The sequence below is a fragment of the Lynx canadensis genome, chromosome E3, assembly GCF_007474595.2.
Source record: "Lynx canadensis isolate LIC74 chromosome E3, mLynCan4.pri.v2, whole genome shotgun sequence".
Taxonomy (NCBI): Eukaryota; Metazoa; Chordata; class Mammalia; order Carnivora; family Felidae; genus Lynx; species Lynx canadensis.
In genome coordinates this window covers 19,342,051-19,361,621 of record NC_044318.1, presented here as the reverse complement: position 1 = coordinate 19,361,621, position 19,571 = coordinate 19,342,051, and the positions used below count along the sequence as shown (strand labels likewise).

The 19,571-nt window shown below is 43.9% G+C and overlaps 1 protein-coding gene across 2 annotated transcripts in view; it reads right to left on the bottom strand.

The window, feature by feature from the left end:
• PRKCB (protein kinase C beta) overlaps positions 1 to 19,571 on the bottom strand; it is a 340,854-nt gene that overhangs the window by 19,850 nt on the left and 301,433 nt on the right. For both annotated transcript variants that reach the window (XM_030300793.1, XM_030300792.1), the window contains exons 13-16: positions 19,084 to 19,222; positions 10,249 to 10,329; positions 9,853 to 9,960; positions 4,799 to 4,939 (exon numbers count right to left, since the gene is read on the bottom strand). In XM_030300793.1, coding sequence (XP_030156653.1) covers positions 4,799 to 4,939; positions 9,853 to 9,960; positions 10,249 to 10,329; positions 19,084 to 19,222 — 469 coding nt within the window. The remainder of the gene's footprint in view (positions 1 to 4,798; positions 4,940 to 9,852; positions 9,961 to 10,248; positions 10,330 to 19,083; positions 19,223 to 19,571) is intronic.

Here is a 19,571-nt window from a genome sequence, read left to right as displayed (position 1 = left end):
CATGCTCTCCCTGCGCACACAACCACACGATGCCATGACCGAAACAACTCAGCTCCCAAATCGAGCTCTTTAGGAACTTACACAACGACCTATTCCTTCGAGATGCCCTTCTGCACATGAGAAAAGCACCCCAGGCTCTAGTATATATCCCTAGAGAACCCCTTATGTTCCTCTGCTCAGAGCATTGCAGCCTCTTACCTTACAGCCGTTCGTGGATTCCTTCATTTATTCAGTAAAAATTATGAAGTGCCGGTTAGGTGCTAAACCTTAGGCTAAGCACCGGGAATCAACACTGACAAAGACAGTCAGAACCCTTCAGTCCTAGTCAAGAAGACCGGCATCGCGTGGAACAAGCAATTACAATAAAGTGTGATGAGTTTGTTGATAGGACACTAGCAGAGAATCAATAAGAGCCTCCCTGAGGGGATGATGTTCTCCTGATCTGATGAGGGGGAAGGAGCAAGACACGAACAAGGGACAGAGGACAGAGGTGGGCGAAGCGTGGGGAAGGGTGCGGGCATCCCAGGTGGATGGCTACGCACGGACAGAGCCGGGAAGGGAAGAGAACGCAGTCGCATGTTTGAGGAACCAAAGGAAGCTCAGAAACGCTTGTTTTTGGAGGCAGGAGCTGAAGCTGTGGAGGGGGCAGACGCCGGACCATGGAAGATCCGTAGATGCCACATATGCTAAGGAACAGCAGGCACGATTCTGGGGGCAGCAGAGAGCCATCAGGGAAGCTTTAAGCAAGAGCGACACAATCAGATGCACATTTGAAAAAACCACTCAGGTACGTGAAAGAATGTGCCAAAGCTAGTGTATCTCAGTAGTTATGAACAATGCTCCGCATACGGCTCCCTGCCATAACAAAAGATGGCAAAACCCACGTTAATGAACCTCCAGTAATAGCACCCTTCACTGATGTTTGAATATGATCCTCTTTTATTACCCCATGGTTTTTTTTTTTTTTTCCTCCCGTTGCTCTCTGCTTAATAGTATGCATGAATCTGGAACACTGACAGATACACGCATGCCTTTTAATAACCCGCAAGGCACATGGCACTCTGCACACACTTACCACGGGCCTCGGGGAGGGTGTGCAGAAGGGAAATGTGAAATCCTTGAGTGGGATGAGGATTCTGAGGCCAGCATCCACAGCCCAAAGGCACAGGTGCAGGTTGAATCGGAAGACGGGGTGATGCATGTGTTATTATTTCTAATTCAGTCTCAGGCAGCAAGGGCAGTTCCTGCTTCCCCTGAGAGCTGGCGGCTGAACATCTTGAAATATCCAGTCCAGGGCAATCACTGCACTTTGAAAGCCACTGTTCAACCCACCAGAGGGAACTCAAGACATTGGCTGGTTGGAAACCATTATCGAACGCAGAACAGTCTGAGGATCCTATTGATCTGTTATTAATTATTGTAATCTTTTTATATTATCAGTGGTTAGAACAGCTCCTTTTTCCTAAGTATCTTCTATGAGCCAGGCGCTGGCTAGATATTTTTATATTCATTATTGCTCAGCAGGAAGTTTCAAAATATTTACCCAGTCAGCACGGACTCAGTTGTAAAGAACCAGTACTAACAGGAACCGGTTAAATGCCAACCTGACTTTGAGTAATCACTACCCCCCAAAATTTTAAACTGAGTCCTTGGGCCTCGTATGACTTGCGGATGTGTTTACTTCGGCCTGAACTGGGTTTAATTTTTAACAATGTGTGGCTGATATATCAAAAACTAGTGAGCTCTCACCTAAAAATCTTGGTGAGGACAGAGCAAGGCAGAGCCTGTATCCCTGCAGGGCAAACCTGGCTCGTAGAAGATGCTCAGAAAAAGGTAGCTGTTATTATGGATAATTAAAAAAGAAGATCACAGTCATTAGTAACGGTCACCAGAACCCTGCAACTGGACAGCTGGAGGTGAGCGCCTGTGGGGTCTTGTAGATAGCTTGCCCGCCCTGCGGTCTGCCTCTGTCCCCAACCACTCCCTCTCTCATATTTACATTACCTGCCTGGCCTTGTAGGCAGCTGAGCCTGCGACCTGTTCCCAGAAGGCACCACCCCTCACCCAGACTAGGCGAGAACCAATGTCTTCCCCTTAAAGAAATTTTCCTCCTTGCCACGTCCCCCCCTCCCCATGAGCTCTTAACACTAAATTCCACAGCACAGAATCTCAGCCTGGGGCACATCAGATTCACCTGGAGGCCCCACCCGCAGGGTTTCTGAGTCACGGTTTCTGGGGAGGGGCCCGAGCATTTCATTCCTCAAATTCCCAGATGATTCTGCTGGTCTGGGGACCACCCTTTGAAAACCACTGCTCTACAACTAAAGAATGAACGCTACCCAGAATGTCACCGGGTTCAACGCTGGGAGAGATGCAGACATTTGCATCTTTCTACCGGCCAAGTGGAGGGGAGGGTCCACATTTTGAGACGTCATGAATAGCCCATGAAACCCCCGTAAGTTTTGTGTCCCATCTCTGAGTTCCCAGTTCCCTGAACAGAGAACCTGTTCTTCTCTCCCAGGCTGCCATTTTGATCTTTTTCCAAATGGTTCATTAGAAGTGAAAGTGCTGCCTAGGACATGCAGTGCCCCTCTGTCACGCCCAGTGCACACACGGACGTCATCTTTGGGAAACAGCATCAGTTGGACTCAACACTGTTCTATCCCTCAAAGACCCTGCACCCAAGACATCAATCAATGTGTGACGCTGCTAACAAAAATCATTATCCACTCTCCAAGAGGGCCGACTGCATGCCCGGCATGCACTGAGCACTTTACGCGTCATAACGATCCTCTGATGCAGAGACTATTAACATCGCTGAATCACAGGTGATGAAACAGGGGAGTAGACAGGGGAACAGAGTTCACCAGCTCTAGAATAATCAACAGATTTTTGTTGGACCCCACTGTATTCACTTGAGGGTCAGACACGATTAGAAACGTGCTCAATCCTGTGCCTGTATTTGAAGACGGATGCTGATGACCTGGCAGACAATCAGCACCTGCAGGTGATGTCATTTGGGACATGCTTGCAGGTGGAAGGTGTGCATGTGTGTGTGTGTGTGGGGGGTGGGTGGGTATTTGGCCTGAAATCACAGGGCTCGGGAATTTAAGACCAGCATCTGCAAATGTCTGAAGGGTGCTCTGCAGAGAAAGAGGCTCTTGATGACAGAACAGGCCAGAGGGATGGCAGTCCGGGGAAGCTGATTAGACACCAACACGTAGGTTTGCCACAATTAGAAGGGCCGGAAGGTGGAACTGGCTGTCTCTAAATAATCTAGCTTCCTAACCTCAGGGAGTGTCCAGAGAGACACAGGATGCATCAAGGATGCTGTAAAGCAGGGATGCTAATGGTGTGGGATGGTCGGGAAGGTGCAGCACCAGGGAGATGGGGAGAGTCACCTGGGAGGCTTTCTTTTTTTTGTTTGTTTAATTTTTTTTTAGTATGTTTTTACATATTTTTGAGAGAAAGAGAGAGTGCTAGTGGGGGAGGGGCAGAGAGAGAGGGAGACACAGAATCCGAAGCAGGCTCCAGGCTCCGAGCTGTCGGCACAGAGCCCGACGCAGGACTCGAACTCACAAACCGCGAGATCATGACCTGAGCCCAAGTTAGACGCTTAACCAATTGAGCCACCCAGGTGCCCCACCTGCGAGGCTTTCCTAAACCTACACGCCCTTTGCCCCTGGGCATTCTGCTATGCCTCGATGGAGTCAGGCTGTCTGAGATTTGAATCCCTACGTCCTTGCACGCTGGCCAAGTGACCCTGGACAGAGCACTTAAGCTCTCCATTTTCTCTTCCAGGACACAGAGTAACAGCACCTCCGTAACAGGATGTGGTGAGGATTTCATCAGATGCCACGCGTGAAGCGCTTACTAGGGTGCCTGGCGCGTAATAAGTGGCCACGAAATGAATAATAATGCTATCAACATAACTACCGTTATCGTCATGGATCTTACAATTTCCGGTTACAATGACAGTGTTTTTGTGCATGTTTCAGCCTCGGTAGGCAGTTTCAGAGCTCATAATAAAGTCATCGGGTCTCCACTCATCTTAGTCTAACAAAGAAATATCCTGTCTGGGGAGCTGTAGTTTGGATTGGATTCATTCAGGGCAAACTCCTCCTCCCTGGGTGTGACAGTGTGCCCAGCCGAGTCTCTGGGGATGGAAAATCCTCCCGTGTGTGCACAACTGTGGAAATGGGAGGCTTGTCTTTTTATACTATAGACATTGCCTCCCAGCTGTACCTACACTCAGAGCCTCCAAGAGGTCTACGAGTGGGCCAGCTTTTGCTTTTATTCTGTTTCACTCGGGTGGGAGCTGGCTGGTGGAGCTGTCTTTATTTACTGCCTCAGACGCACTGTATGTTTCAGAATTAAATTTAAATACTGTAACGTGGCCTTTTCAATGTCAATTTGAAGAGAAAAGAACACAGTCGAACCAAGGAAAGAACGAGGGCAAAATGAGACCCTTTGTCATGGTCCAAAACTGGACCTGAACTCCCGCTCACTGACGAGACATCTCCAAAAAGTTGCCAGCGAAGACAGTCATAATAACTGAACCAATAAAGCAAAAGTTCGTATCTAGCATCTCTTCCGCATTTGTAGAGGCCGGGCTGTGTGAACGGAGATCTCCGTTTTTGTACCCAGTGACCGTGCGCATCAACGGGAGCACTTACAGACATATTTGAGGGAGCCATCGATGTCTAGCCCTCGGAACACCGAGGGCGCACACACTCGGGAGAGGAGAGGGTTATGTTACGCATGTGAAGCCAAGAGTCAGAGAGACCAGTTTACTTACGGCTTTTGGCTTATATGGGGGCTGGATCTCTTTGCGTTCAAGTTTCTCCCAATCAATATACCGGAAAAATGCATGCTCTTTGATGTCACGTTCACCTTCAGGTCCACAACCCAGACGTTTGCCCGGGTGTTTGGTCATCAGCTTCAAGAGAAGAGAAAGGTTGAGTTTAATGAACTTCGGAGGACACGTGAGCCACTCAGACATGAGGACTCCAATGAATTAGGGAAGAAACGACAATAAGAGACTCAATTTTTATCTTCTGCTTTTCATTCCAGCAATACTTTCCCAGAGAGGTCTTTATAATCGGAAGACCTGACAACAGTGCCTGCCGCTGCTTGTCCCAAAGCAAGACTGCTTATGGTTAATCAGACCTAAGCCTCAATGTGGCCCTGAACTTCAAGTTAGAAATGTCACACGATGCATTCTGATTTAAGAATGAGTTTTACGCAATTACTGGTGCATTTAATGAGGACAGTTTCAATATCTTCAAATGCCCCGCCTCCCACCTCGAGAAAGCTGGAGTGTGACCAAGGCAAAGGCCACGTTCATTCTGATAATATTTGCATTTCTCAGTAAAGCGCTTGTGAAAATGACAAAACAGAAGAAAAAATATTAGTCAAATGGACCCAAGTTTCAAGTAATTACTTTCCAAAAGCTCATTAAATAGTCAAAAGCTAACCCAGCTCATTTTGCTTGGATCGCACATTACACTAAACTCCGCTGAGGTTTCTTTGGTGTTCCATTTAAATTACTTAATTATCAAAACCCTCCATCTTTGGGTCTCTGAGCCAGTGCTAAATAACAAGATGAATAGATGCTCCAAGATGAAACCAGACAGGCTTCCTCTTGTAAATGAATCCAAAGCAGCATGAAAATATGTCTGATCTCAAGATTTGAGCAAATGCACAGAGAGCAAAGACAGAGCTGGTGATTTCAAAACAAAACAAAACAAAACAAAAAAACAACCAACAAGAAGACCCTCAAAGAGGAAAAACAAGCAATGGAACATATAAGACCAAAAAGCTTCCCAGAGTTGACCTGACACCATGATGTCAGAGTCCTTGGGTTGTGCCCAGGATTTATGGATTATGGCAAAGAGATGAACCCAGCAATGTATACCTACCCTGCTGGACACTCAGCTTAGCCTGCTTCCTGCTTCCAAATAACTTGTCATCAGAAACTATCCCCCTATACACACACATACTCACACACACACACACACACACACACACACACACACACACACACTCACATGAGCACATATACTCCATATGTGCTATTCTCATATTCTCAGGGGGGAAATAAGTGGGCATTTCTATTCTAAGCTTCTACCTGATTTGCATGCACCTGATTCCCACAATAACCCAGTGAGGTGGGTTTATTATTTTTCCCATTTCAATGGGAATAGACACTCAAAGAGGTTAAACAACTAGCAAGGACTTGGACAAGTGAGAAGTGACAGAGCTGAGCTTGGATCTCACCTCTGCCTTCTCCAGAACCTGGGCTTTTATGTTATTTTTAAAAGTTTATTTATTTATTTATTTTGAGGTGGAGGGGGTAGAGAAGGAGCAGAGACAGGGAGGGAGGGAGAGAGAGAATCGAAGCAGGCTCCGTGCTGTCAGTGCGCAGCCCGACCCAGGGCTCGATCCCACAAACTGTGAGATCATGCGCTGAGCTGAAATCAAGAGTCAGATGCTCAACCGACTGAGCCACCAGGCCCCTCCAGAACTTGGGCTTTTAATAACAAAGCTCTTCGTGTGTGGGCTCCCAGGGATATTTGTGGTGTGGCTTGGTCAGGAAGGGTTTATGGAGGGCAAGCACGTTGGGCCAAGCCCTGACAGCTGTGTAGGGTTAGGATAGGAGGAAAGGAAGGGCTACGAGGTCTTGATTAGCACTACCAGTGATATTATCAATGATGGCCTCTGTGTACTGAGTGCTTCCTGTGCACCCAGGCTCTGTGCTTAAGGCTTCCTAGCCATTACTCTTTCATCTTTATTTTCACTTTACAACTAGTATCCTCATTGTCCAGTAAGAAACTGGTCCAGAGAAGTAGTCATTTGCCCAGAGGCACACAGCTAAGTAGCAGAGCTGTGCTTTGAACAGATCCGCCCTGCCCGGAGCTCTAGCTGCTCTGTTATGCATTCTGCTTGCTTTTGTGCGAACCTGTGGCCAGTGGGGGCTTCTGTCTGCTTTAAGTTTTTCGAAGTGGGAGTGGCATTCTGAGCACGTGATACTAATTTTTTTTTTTCCTGGCAGAAAATAGGTTCTTTAATGGGATGGATATATAAAGAAAGGACTTTTCAATGGGAACGGAATGGTTTTCAAAAGCCGAGCTCAATTTCCGCATAAGGACAAGGATGGCCAAGCGAAGAAAAGCCACTGCAGAGTCATCCAGCACTAATGCGAGTCTCTGCCCAGTTACTGCACTCTGAGCTGATGTGCCTGCAGCCATGCAGACAGCTGGATTTAATCACTGTTCCGATCTCTGATCACCTTCCAGACGCATCCCCTGGGGCCTGCGGTTCGGGAGGAAGTGTCTGCTGTTCGCTTGAGTGTTTTCTCTTCTTTGGAGCCTCAACCTTGAAGAAAGAGCCCACACCGGACGCAGCCCACTCAACTCAGTAAGGTCCTCCAACCCGATAGTAAGAAAGTCACCCCAGTTAATCCTGAAGGTTATGGGTCCTAAATTAATAGAAATCTGCTCCACCAGGGAAACCGCTAATTGGAGCTGAAGCTGAATGCAGCTGACCTGGAAAATCCTCTCTCCTCCATGACCCACTTAGAACCCCCAGCTGTCCCAGCAGGGCAGAGTCGTGAAGGGGAATGTCTTGAGCATGTATGAAGCACCTACTATGCGCCGATACCACAGAAGGGGCTTTCTCTTATGTTACCTGATTTAATGCTCTCAGACAACTCAATGATCAATGAGGGTTGTTAGTCCATTTTTAGAGGTAAAGAAACAGAAGCCCAGAGCTGCAGAGTAGGACCACACACCTAGGAAGTGGATGGGGTGAGCCGTGCAGAGGGTCTTGGGCTCCCAAATCCCCCATTAAAACAACTCCTATGGCAGCGTATGCATACTTAGATGCCAAGAGGGGCCTGGCGTGTAATGTAGTAGTGCCAGCATCAGCAACAGTAATAATAATAATGGCCCATGGGTTCTGGGTCAGAATGCCAGGCTCTGTTGTAAGTGAGCCGCTGGTATGAACTCATTTAATCGTCACAGAATCCTGTATGGAGAACTATCATTATCCTCAATCCACAGACAAGGTTGAGGAATTTACCTACAGGCATAGTGCCGCTCATGCTGGGACCAGGATTTGAACCCAGATGAAACTGGGCCGGATGGGGATTTCCGCAAATTGGAGAAGGCACGCCCTTCAGGGGACATGGGCTTCCCATCCAGCTGGCTATCACATGCTTTATAGGAATGACAGACCAGCATGGCGGGATCAGATTTCTCAAGAGAAACTGGAAAGTTAATGTTCATGAGAAATCCCTTGCCCTTTAAATGGTGGCAATTGCTAAACAAACTAAAAGCTCAGTATACGACCTCCGCCCACTCTTCCTCCCTCACAATGAAATGTCTACAGGGGTCTGCACTGGCCTTGTGCTGTGTTCTCCTCCTCCTCTTCTTCTCCTTCTCCTTTTTTTTACAAGCCTCACTTACGCTCCTCACGGCCCTCTGGATCTCTATTCTCTGTTCCTCGTTTTCCCTCCCCTTGCCTCATACTTTCAAAGAAAATATTTTCACCCAATTCACTTTAAGATGTTGGGGACTGAGACAAAGTCACACGTGGTTTCCCCAGGGATATTTGCAGCTTAACCTATACAGCTGAGATACAAAGCTCAGATGAGTCACCAAGAGTGAGAATCTAGGTGGTGTGAGAAGGTGCTCTACACGGAGAGGGTGGCCCAGCTAATACAAAGTGCCTGCGTTTTCCAGCTTTTCTGCATCCACGCAGAGCACCAGGCATCTGATTGGGGCCCGGAAGCACGGGGCTGGATCGAGCCGTGGGAAACCAGCAAACACCCCAAGGATCTAAGACCGGCAGCCCTGGTTTATTCAGACACACAGGTGGGAATCCACTGGGAAGGCATGGTCATGCCCTAACCTTGAAAATGCACCTGTACCTCCACCTGGTGGGAGAGTGAATACTTCATAAAGGCAGGATCCACGAGCCATATTCTCTGCGGCTCTCACAGCGTTTTCACACTTCCATCAGAGCTGAAATGTTCCCACATTTGGGTAATAGGTTTAAAAGCAGTGGTTCTCAAACCACTTGGGGACTTTTGCAGACTTTTACAGATGTCCAGACAATCTCTGGGTGAGACTGAGGCTATGTACAATCTGAAAAAGCCCTGCAGATCATTCTGATGGCACCAAAGGCGAGGACCAAGGATCTGCAGGGACTCACCGAGGTCAAGCACATCTGGCTTAATGCCAGATGCATAACAAAGCAATCTTCACCAGCACCCATGTGCCCTGCCTTCTTCACAGGTGCAATCTGCATACACTGCAGGATATAGCGTACGTATGCTTTTCAGCCCTTCGTGGGTTGGGCGAGGGGAGACCAGGGGTTTTGAAGACACAAAATTTGGGTCAGCTTATCCAGAGAATCCCTTAAACTCAACACTGCATGGTATTTTCTTAAGACAAAAGTTACACGCTGTTAGTATTAACCACACACACATATAGAGCAGAGCAGGGCGAGGCTGACAGATCGGTGCTGCAGACCTCTTGCACACCTTCCCATGGGTCCCAGCTCTTTGGCAAAGACTCTGTGTTTCCTATCTCATTCATTCAATATGCATTCCCCTGTGCCGGGCTAGAGCCTGGAGCCCAGCCAGCAGCAAGATACTGTTGCAGGCAGACCTCTCTGGTACTTTTGTGCAGATTGGAAAAAAGCCCCCTTTGCTCCGGGAGGTCCATGCCAGGCTCACAGGCCAGCAAGGGGGGAGAAAGATAGAGTTCAGTCTCCATTCCCCCTCTCTCCCTGGGTGAGTTGTCCTTGCGCGGGGTCCTGACCGCAAGCTTTCAGGGGCTCACTCACCCCTTTGCAGATGGCCACAGCTTCCTTGGACATGGACTTTGGGTAAGCCACGTTGTGTTCCATGATGGACTGGAAGAGCTCGTCCTCATCCTCCCCTTCAAAGGGTGCCTGTGGGGCAGAGGATAGTGTGGGAAGAGAGGGTTCCTGCCTGCCCCTCCCCAACTGCCCCAAACCATTGGGCCCTTTCCCCTGGGGTCCAACAGTGAGGCCATACTCAGGGGCTTCAAGGGAGAAGACAAAGAAAAACAGTCAAAAGACTAAGTTAACCCTAAGGCCAAGGAAGTCACAGCGTTTCCAATCTATGAGCTGGTACCAACGGGATACCTTCGTCTAGAGAAACCATGCAGATGGGGTTGGGGGAGGACTTTTCTTACCAATCAGCTAAAATTCAATTACCTGGCCAGCTAACATTTCATACAGCAGGACTCCAAATGCCCACCAATCCACGGACTTCCCATAGGGCTGATAAGCAATTATCTGGAAAAGAGAAGGCATTCCATCAGGGAGGCGGGCAGGTAGCCATGGCTGGAGACTGAACACTCACTTCTTTAATGTAAGAGTGGAGCATCTTGGGGCTGGGAGGTGGAAGGAGAGCTCTCCGTTTGCCTGTCATCTGCCTACTGCGAAGGATTCAATTGGCTGTTACAGTCCCAAATATGAGCCACTAAAAGAGTGACTAAGGAGCCTAGTGCCCACTCAAGCCATTTCTTTACCTTAGGAAGACGGATAGATGCCATTTACAAGAGTACCTGCAGGTGGGGGAAAACATCTGTGGCTGTCAACATTGCCTTTTAAAAGCTCTTAGTACAGTGCATTAATTTTATTTTTTTGAGAGAGAGAGCAAAAGAGAGCGAGTGAGCAGGGGAGGGGCAGAGAGAGAGAGAGGGAGAGACAGAATCCCAAGCAGGCTCTGAGCTGTCAGCGCAAAGCCCGATGCTGGGATCGATCTCACCAACCGTGAGATCATGACCTGAGCCGAAATCGAGAGTCAGACCCTTAACTGAGTGAGCCCCTCCAGGAGCCCCCAGTGTGTTACTTTTTTTGTTTTAATACAGTGAATGGCATTTTTAAGAAGGAAAACAGTGTTTGCTTCTCATTACAAAAGTAATCACATTTATACAACAACAGAAATACACTTAACTGAATGCTGAACTGTACTCATAGAAAAGAGTCTAGGAAGAAATAGACCAAAGAGCTATCATAATTTTTCTCTTGATAAATGATTATGGGTGATTCTAATTATTATATTCTCTCAGCTTGTCTACTGCTACTACTGAACTGTGCCTTAGAAATGGTTAAGATGGTGAATTTTGTATTTTTTTACCACAACTAAAAATTTGTAAGTTACAAAGCTGTGATAGCATTCTTATTATTATACTATTTATTTTAAAATATAGATAAGCAAATAAATAATAAAAATATAGACAAGCTAAGAGAATACAATTAGTATCACCCATAATCATTTATCAAGAGAAAAATTATGACAGGTCTGTGGTCTATTTCTTCCTAGATTCTTTTCTATCAATACATAGTAAATTCAGTGTGTATGTATGTGTTTTACACACACACACACACACACACACTTTAATATGTGGAATTTTAATGAAGTATTTTATTCACTTAAAATTTCCACGCAATAGTTGCACATCGATGTAATCAGTCTTTATCTCTGCACAGCATTCCCCTGGATGGCTATACCAAAATTTATGTTGTCTATTCCCAAGATCAGGTTTCTTCTGATGCTACAATATGGATCCTTGCAACTGGATGGTTGGACATTCGTCCAATTATTTCCTTAAGATAAATTCCTAAAAATAGAATTGGTGGATCAAATGGGATGTATGGTTTTTAAAAATTATTTTATTTTATTTTCATCTTAATCCCCTTCACCTATTTCCCCCATACCCTCCCACCCACCTTGTGTCTGGTAACCATCAGTGAGTTCTATATAGTTAAAAGAGTCTGTTGATTTGTCTCTCTTTCTTTCTCTCTTTTTCCCTTTGTTCATTTGTTTTGTTTCTTAAATTCCACATATGAGCGGGATTGTGTGGTATTTGTCTTTCTCCGACTGACTTATTTCACTTAGCATTATATCCTCTGGATCCATCCATGTTGTTGCAAATAGTAAGGTTTCACTTTTTTATGGTTGGGTAATATTCCACACATACATAATCATGTATATTCATTCCACACCTTCTTTATCCATTCACCTGTCGATGGACACTTGGGCTGCTTCCTTAGTCCGGCTATTGTAAATAATAAACACAGAGGTGCATGTGTCCCTTTGAATTAGTGTTTTTGTATTTTGGGGGTAAATTCCCAGTAGTGCAATCACTGCATCATACGATAGATCTATTTTTAATTTTTTTGAGAAATCTCCAAATTATTTCAGTGGCTGTACTGGTTTGCATTCCCACCAACAGTGCAGGAGAGTTCCCCTTTCTCCCCATTCTCGCCAACACTTGTTGTTTCTTGTGTTTTTGATTTTAGCCATTCTGACAGGTGAGAGGTGATCTCATTGTTTTGATTTGCATTTCCCTGATGATAAGTGATGATGAGCATCTTTTCATGTGTCTGTTGAACATCTGGATGTCTTCTTTGGAGAAATGTCTGTTCATGCCTTCTGCAATGATAACATATTGTTTTAAGATTTCTGATACTTATCACCAAATCGTTAGAGCATGGCCAAGTCTGGAATAGCTGTGTGACCATCCACCTTTCAATATATAGGGGTGTAAAACTAACTGTATCAAAAGGTTGAAAAGGTGATACAGCAAAGGTTCAGGGTCGGTCCCGACTGCTACTTCCGAGTTGTGTGACCGTGGGGGAGGTTACTCAACTTCTTGATGTCTCAGTTTCCTCACTTACAAAAGGAATTTTATAACATCTAGATCACGGGGTTTTGCGAGGAAGAGAGGGAGATACATTCCTCTCGCACATTACGTCCTCCAAATGTTAGCTGTAAGTAGAAGGTTTTCTCATTCAGTCATTGTTTTACTCAATGAATGTGTCTGAGCAAACTTGGCTCTAAAATGAATGTCTGCTTATTGAACTCCATCTTCTACCTAAAATCTTCTACCCTAAAATCAGAAATGCCCTCTGAGGAGAATTAAACAGCAAGAGACCGGAGGGAAAGCTTTCCGTGAGAACACTTACTGAAAGTGTTTTCACACTTTTAAAGTACTTCATGTCTTATTTGATCCTCATGACAACCTAACAAGTTAATCCTTTCACAAAGGAAAACAGAGCCTGGGAGGTGAAAGAAGTTGCCAGAGGTGATGTGGCTATTAGTTAATGGCAAAGCCAGGGCGAAAGCCTGACCCCTAGCTTATTCCTCCCATCAGTGGGTTGGAGGAGGGAGCAAGGGCTTCCCCGGGAACACAACTCCAGGCATCTCAGGTATCACAACCACCCGGGAACTCTGGAAAATCACGGATACGTGGGTCCTTCCTTCAGAGATTCTGATTCAGTTGAGGGTAACACCTGGCCAGCCTACATTTTAAGAGCTCCCCGGGGACCTCGAAGTGCAGCAAGCTTCGAGCCAGAGATTACTGAACTCACGGCAGATCAAGGACTTGTCTGATGCTCTATTTAACGAAATGATGATGAACCAAGGTATGGCACACAGGGAAAACACCACTGGATTCTAATACAGGAGTCCCCTGCGTTTTGAAAGTTTGTGTTATGCCACTTTGCTTCTACGAAAGACCTACAATACTTCCTGCTTTCATTAATCTAAAGAAATATGAACAGGACTTTTGCTTTTATGCTAAAGGGAAAAAGCAAAAATAGAGTTCAGCATTTGGTTTTCATGGAGCCATTACAAAGGCAGCGAAGTGGTACTGCCACGCTTCTCCCCAGGAACGACATTCAGCATCAAGCAGTCATAGCTTTGAATCGTGTGAGCATCTGTGCTCGATCTCAATTTATTTTTCTTAAAATCCTTATTTATTTTTGAAAGAAAGAGAGCACAAGCAGGGGGCGGCAGAGAGAAACGGAGACAGAATCCGAAGCAGGCTCCAGGCTCTGAGCTGTTAGCACGGAGCCCGATGTGGGGCTCGAACTCAGGAACTGTGAGATCATGACCTGAGCCAAAGTTGGATGCACAACTGGCTGAGCCACCCAGGCGTCCCTTGATCTCAATTAATTTTATGTACCCACTAGCCAGATGCGTGTTAATGCATCAAAAAGAAGTTATTTTTGGGGGCTCAGAACATTAAAAAAATGTCTCCATATAAAATTGCTATGCTATAAAAATACTTCTTCAGGGGCGCCTGGATGGCTCAGTCGGTTGGGCGGCCGACTTAGGCTCAGGTCATGATCTCGCGGTCTGTGAGTTCGAGCCCCGCATCGGGCTCTGTGCTGACAGCTCAGAGCCCGGAGCCTGTTTCAGATTCTGTGTCTCCCTCTCTCTGACCCTCCCCCATTCATGCTCTGTCTCTCTCTGTCTCAAAAATAAATAAACATTGAAAAAAAATTTATAAAAATACTTCTTCACTTCAAGCCATTTTGGCTTAGAAAAGGTTTCACAGGAATGTTCTACTTTTAATAGAAGGGGAAATCTAAAAAAGCATTAATTTAAAAGATTACTTTTCAAGTAATCTTTCAAATAATTATTCAAGTAACACACAAACATATTTACCTTGTGAAAAATGTAAACAGTATACAGATTGAGCTAAATTACTCGTCACTGTGCCCTTAACCTCAGAGGTAACCAATGTTTTGAAATCAGTCTGTAACCTTCCAGATTTTCTATGCTTTTACATGAATTTCGACATACTCATAAGAAGCATATAGCAGTGTTCTGTGTATTGTTCTTGTTTTCCATACATGGTATCATATTGTATTTAACATTCTGTACCTTGATTCCCGCCCCCCCCAATTTTATTGAGAATAATTGGCGCACATCACTGTGTAAGTTTAAGGCATACAGCATGATGGTTTGATTTACATATGCTGTGAAATGATTAAAATAAGTTCAGCTAACATCCACCTTCTCATATAGACACAATAAAAAGAAATGAAAGAAAAAAAAGGAAAAAAGTTTTCTCCCTTGTGATGAGAATTTTGGTATTTATTCTCTTAACTTTCCTACATAACACAGCAGTGTTTGCTATGGTCATTGTGTGTACATCCTCAGTAATCTTATGACTAGAAGTTTGTATCTTTTGACCACCTTCCCATAATCTCCCTCCCCATCTTTCACCTCTGGTAACCACAAGTCTGATCTCATTTTCTGAGTTTGGTTTTCTTTTTAAAAATTCTACATATAAGTGAGATCATACAGTATTTGCCTTTCTCTGACTTATTTCACTTAGCATAATGCCTTCAAGGTGCATCTGTTGTTGCAAATGGTAGGATTTCCTTGTTTCCTACCCCTGAATAATATCCATTGCATATATATACCACACCTTCTCTATCCATTCATCCACGGGGGGACACTTGTTTCCATGTCCTGTAAATAATGCTGCTATAAACATGTGAGTAGATACCTTTTTGAGTTAGTGTGTTCCCCACACCCCCCCCCACCCCCGGATATATTCCCAGAAGTGGAATTGCTAGGTCATATGGTAGTTCTATTTTTAATTTTTTGAAGATCCTCCACACTGTTTTCCATAGTGGCTGCACCAATTTACATTCCCACCAATAGTGCACAGGGTTCCCTTTCTTCCATGCCCTCACCAGTTCTCTTGTGTCTTTTTGATGATGGCCATTCTAACAGGTGTGAGGAGACATTCTCATTGTGGTTTTAATTTGCATTTCTCTAGTGATGTTGAGTATCTTTTCATGTACCTGTTGGCCTTTCATTTATTTTCTTTGGAGAAATGTCTATTTGGGTCCTTTGCCCACTTTTTAATTGGGTTATTTGTTTTGTTTTGTTTCCGCTATTGAGTTGTAGGAGTTCTTTATATATTTTGGATATTAACCCCTTATCAGATATGTGGTTTGCAAATATTTTTTCCCATTCCCTAGGTTCTCTTCTCACTTTGTTGGTGGTTTCTTTTGTGTGCAGAAGCTTTTTAGTTTGACATGATCACACTTGTTTTGATTTGTTGCTTGTGCTTTAGGTTTCATATCCAAAAAACATCATTAACGAGACCCATGTTGAGGAGCTTTGCTCCTATTTTCTTCTAGGAGTTTCATGGTTTCAGGTCTTACATTTATTAATCCTTTTTGAGTTAATTTCTGTGAGTTGTGTAAGATATGGGTCCAGTCTCATTCTTTTTTTTTTTAATTTCTTTTTTTGAGAGAGAGAGAGAGAGAGAGAGAGAGAGAGAGAGAATCTAAAGTAGGCTCCAGGCTCCAAGCTGTTAGCACAGAGCCTGAGATGGGGCTCGAACTCACGGACTGTGAGATCATGACCTGAGCTGAAGTCAGATGCTTAACCTATTAAGCCACCCAGGCACCCCTCATTCTTTTACATATGAATACCCAGTTATCTCAGCATCATTTATTAAAGAAACTGTGCTCTGCATTGAGTATTCTTGGCTTCTTTTTTAAACATTAGTTGATTACATATGCTTACGTTTTGTTCTGGGCTCTCATTTCTGTTCCATCCTATTTATCTGTTTTTGTGCCAGTACCATATTGTTTTGATGACTGTAGCTTTATGGTATAGCTTGAAATCAGGAAGTGTAATGCCGCCTGCTTTGTTCTTTCTCATTTCTTTAGCTATTTGGAGCCTTTTATGCTTCCTCATAAATTTGGGGAGTGTTTTTTGTACTTCTGTAAAAAATGAAGTTGAAATCTTGATAGAGATTATATTGAGTCGATTGATAGCTTTTGGTAGTACTGACATTTTAATAATATTAATTCTTCTATCCATGAACATGGGATGTCTTTCCATTTATATGTACCTTCTACAATTTCTTTCAGCAATGTCTTGTAGGTTTCAGAGTAGAAATATTTCACCTCCTTAGTTAAATTTACTTCTAAGTATTTTATTGTTGTTGATGCTTTTGCAAATGAGATCCATTTCTTTATTTCATTTTCAGAAAAATCATCGTTAGTGTATAGAAATGCTACTGGTTTTGTATACTAATTTTGTATCTTGTAACTTTACTAAATTCATTGATTCTATCTAACAGTTTTGGTTGAGTCTTTAGGATCTTCTACATATAAAATCATGTCACATGCAAATAGAGACCATTTTTACTGCTTCTTTTTCAATTCTGATGTTTCTTTTTCTTTCCCAATTGCTCTAGCTAGGACTTCTAGTACTATGTTGCATAAGAGTAGTGAGAATGGACACTTTTGTCTTATCCCTGCTTTTTCTGCATCTATTGAAGATATGATTCTTTTCTTTTCTTTTATTAATGTGATGTATTACAATGATTGATTTGCACATGCTGAGTCATCATTGCATCCCAGGGATATATCCCACTTGATCGTGGTGAATGATCTTTTTAATGTGCTCCTGAATTCAGTCTGCTAGTATTTTACTGGGAGTTTTTATATCTATATTCATCAGGGATATTGGCCTGTAGTTTTCTTTTCTAGTAGTGTCCTTTTCTGTTATTGGTATTAGAATAATGCTGACCTTCTAAAATAACTTGTGAGTATTCCCTCCTCTTTGATTTTTCAGAAAAATTTAAGATAGATAGATGTTAATTCTTCTTCAAATGCTTGGCAAAATTCACTAGTGAAGCCATCTAGTCCTTGGTAAAATTCACTAATGAAGCCATCTAGTCCTTTGCTTTATTGGGAGATTTTTGATTACAAACTCAATCTCCTCACTAGTAATTGATCTATTCAGATTTTCTATTTCCTCCTGATCAGTCTTGGTAAGTTGCATGTTTCTAAAAATGTTTCCGTTTCTTCTAGGTTGTCCAGCTTGTTGGCATGTAGTTGTTCACTGTACCTTGATTTTTTTCTCTTAACAATATGTCTCAAAGATCTTTCCATATCTACATATATGTCTCACTCTTTAAAAATTTTTTTTATGTTTATTTATTTTAGAGAGAGAGAGAGAGAGAGAGAGAGTAAGTTGGGGAGGGGCAGAGAGAAACAGAGACACAGAATCTGAAGCAGACTCCAGGCTCTGAGCTGTCAGCACAGAGCCTGATGCGGGGCCTGAACCCACGAACCATGACTGAATGACACACCCAGGCACCCCTAACTCACTCGTTTGAATTGAATTGATGTGGTATTCCATACTATAAATAATTCAGTCTATTGCTCATTCCTTGATAGACATTGCTCAAGTTAGTATATACAGATGTGCTCTGATCTTTATAAGAGCTGTATGATATTTCTTAATGTGAATGTAACATATTTTAGCTAACCATTCCTTTGTTGATAGTCATTGAGGTTGTTTCCTATTTTTCATTATTTGAAAATAGCACTGTAATGAAGAAAGGACTTTGAACATGTATCCTATCAGCTGTGCATGTACGTGTGTGTGTTGTAAGCTAAGTTCCTAGAGGAGGAGCTGCTTTGGTAAGAGTATGCAGGTTTTAAATTGTGTGCCAGATTATTTAATTACATGGGGCCCTCCATCATCATTGTTCCATATAAGTGACAGTCAAGAAAGGAATTCTAGAATTCCCATTTCCAAGACTCTGTGCCACATCCTCAGTTCCTTTCCTTAAAAATCTAGTAACAGATTGCAAAATGCCACTTCTCTGAGCACCAATTCAGAGAAAAAGGAAGGCTATCATCTGGCACAAATTCTGTACCATGCCATGTTGGGGAAATCCATTCTGCAACTGACCGTTTCCTTTGGGAAGGGAGGGGGAGGCACTAGAATTAAATCTTTTCCCTTTCATTTATATCTTACTCACGGAAAGGAAAATTCTGAGTCTTTCAGGGTTTAGTATCAGTACACAGATCCTGTGTCATATGTCAGCCCAGGAAAGCCCTCTCTGTCTGTCTCTCTCTCTTTCCCCCCTCTTAACAAATGTTTCAATGTCATAATTAGGCAGTATCATATGGCCATGAGCCATCGCAGCTTGAAGAATTTTACTGATGTGCGGTGGATGGTTCTTTTTGAGTTTTATTTAAATTTTCCCCCAAACCTTGATGTATTTTGGGCCTGAGCTTCTGGATGTGTGCTAAGTTAATTTGCATGTGTGATAGCAAAGGAATGATTTAGAGTACAGGAGAAGGACCAGCCTGAGGTTTGCTTGCCAGGTACCCCCCTGGACCTTTCCCAGTCCTGACATGGCCATCCAGGGAAGAGAGGAGACATCAATGCAATGTGGACACGTTAGGGGTCCCACCAGCTCTCACCTCAGGGGCGATGTAGTCTGGAGTGCCACAGAATGTCTTGGTGGTCACCCCATCCCAGATGTTTTCCTTACACATGCCAAAATCAGCAATCTTGATGTGGCCCTCTGAATCCAGCATCACATTGTCAAGTTTGAGGTCACTGCAGCAGACATAAGAATTTAAGGATTTAACCAATGCTATTTATTTCAAATCAACCAACAGCTACTCATGATGCGCAAAACACCATGCTTAGTGTTGGGGAAGCACAGAAATGGATATAAACCAGTCCTTGCCCCCCGGTAGCTTCCAATCTGGCAGATAAAGAGAGGTCTACGCGCTTGTGTGTTTTTCTTTTCCTACAGATCCAACTGTGCCAAGCATCTCACAAGGACACAATGAGACAGCAGCTCTGAGAAGAGAGAGATCCACAGGAAGCTAAATAAAGAGCAGAGCATCCATAGAGCTAATCTTTGTAATTTAAGGGCCCCTTATATTTCATAGTAAGATAT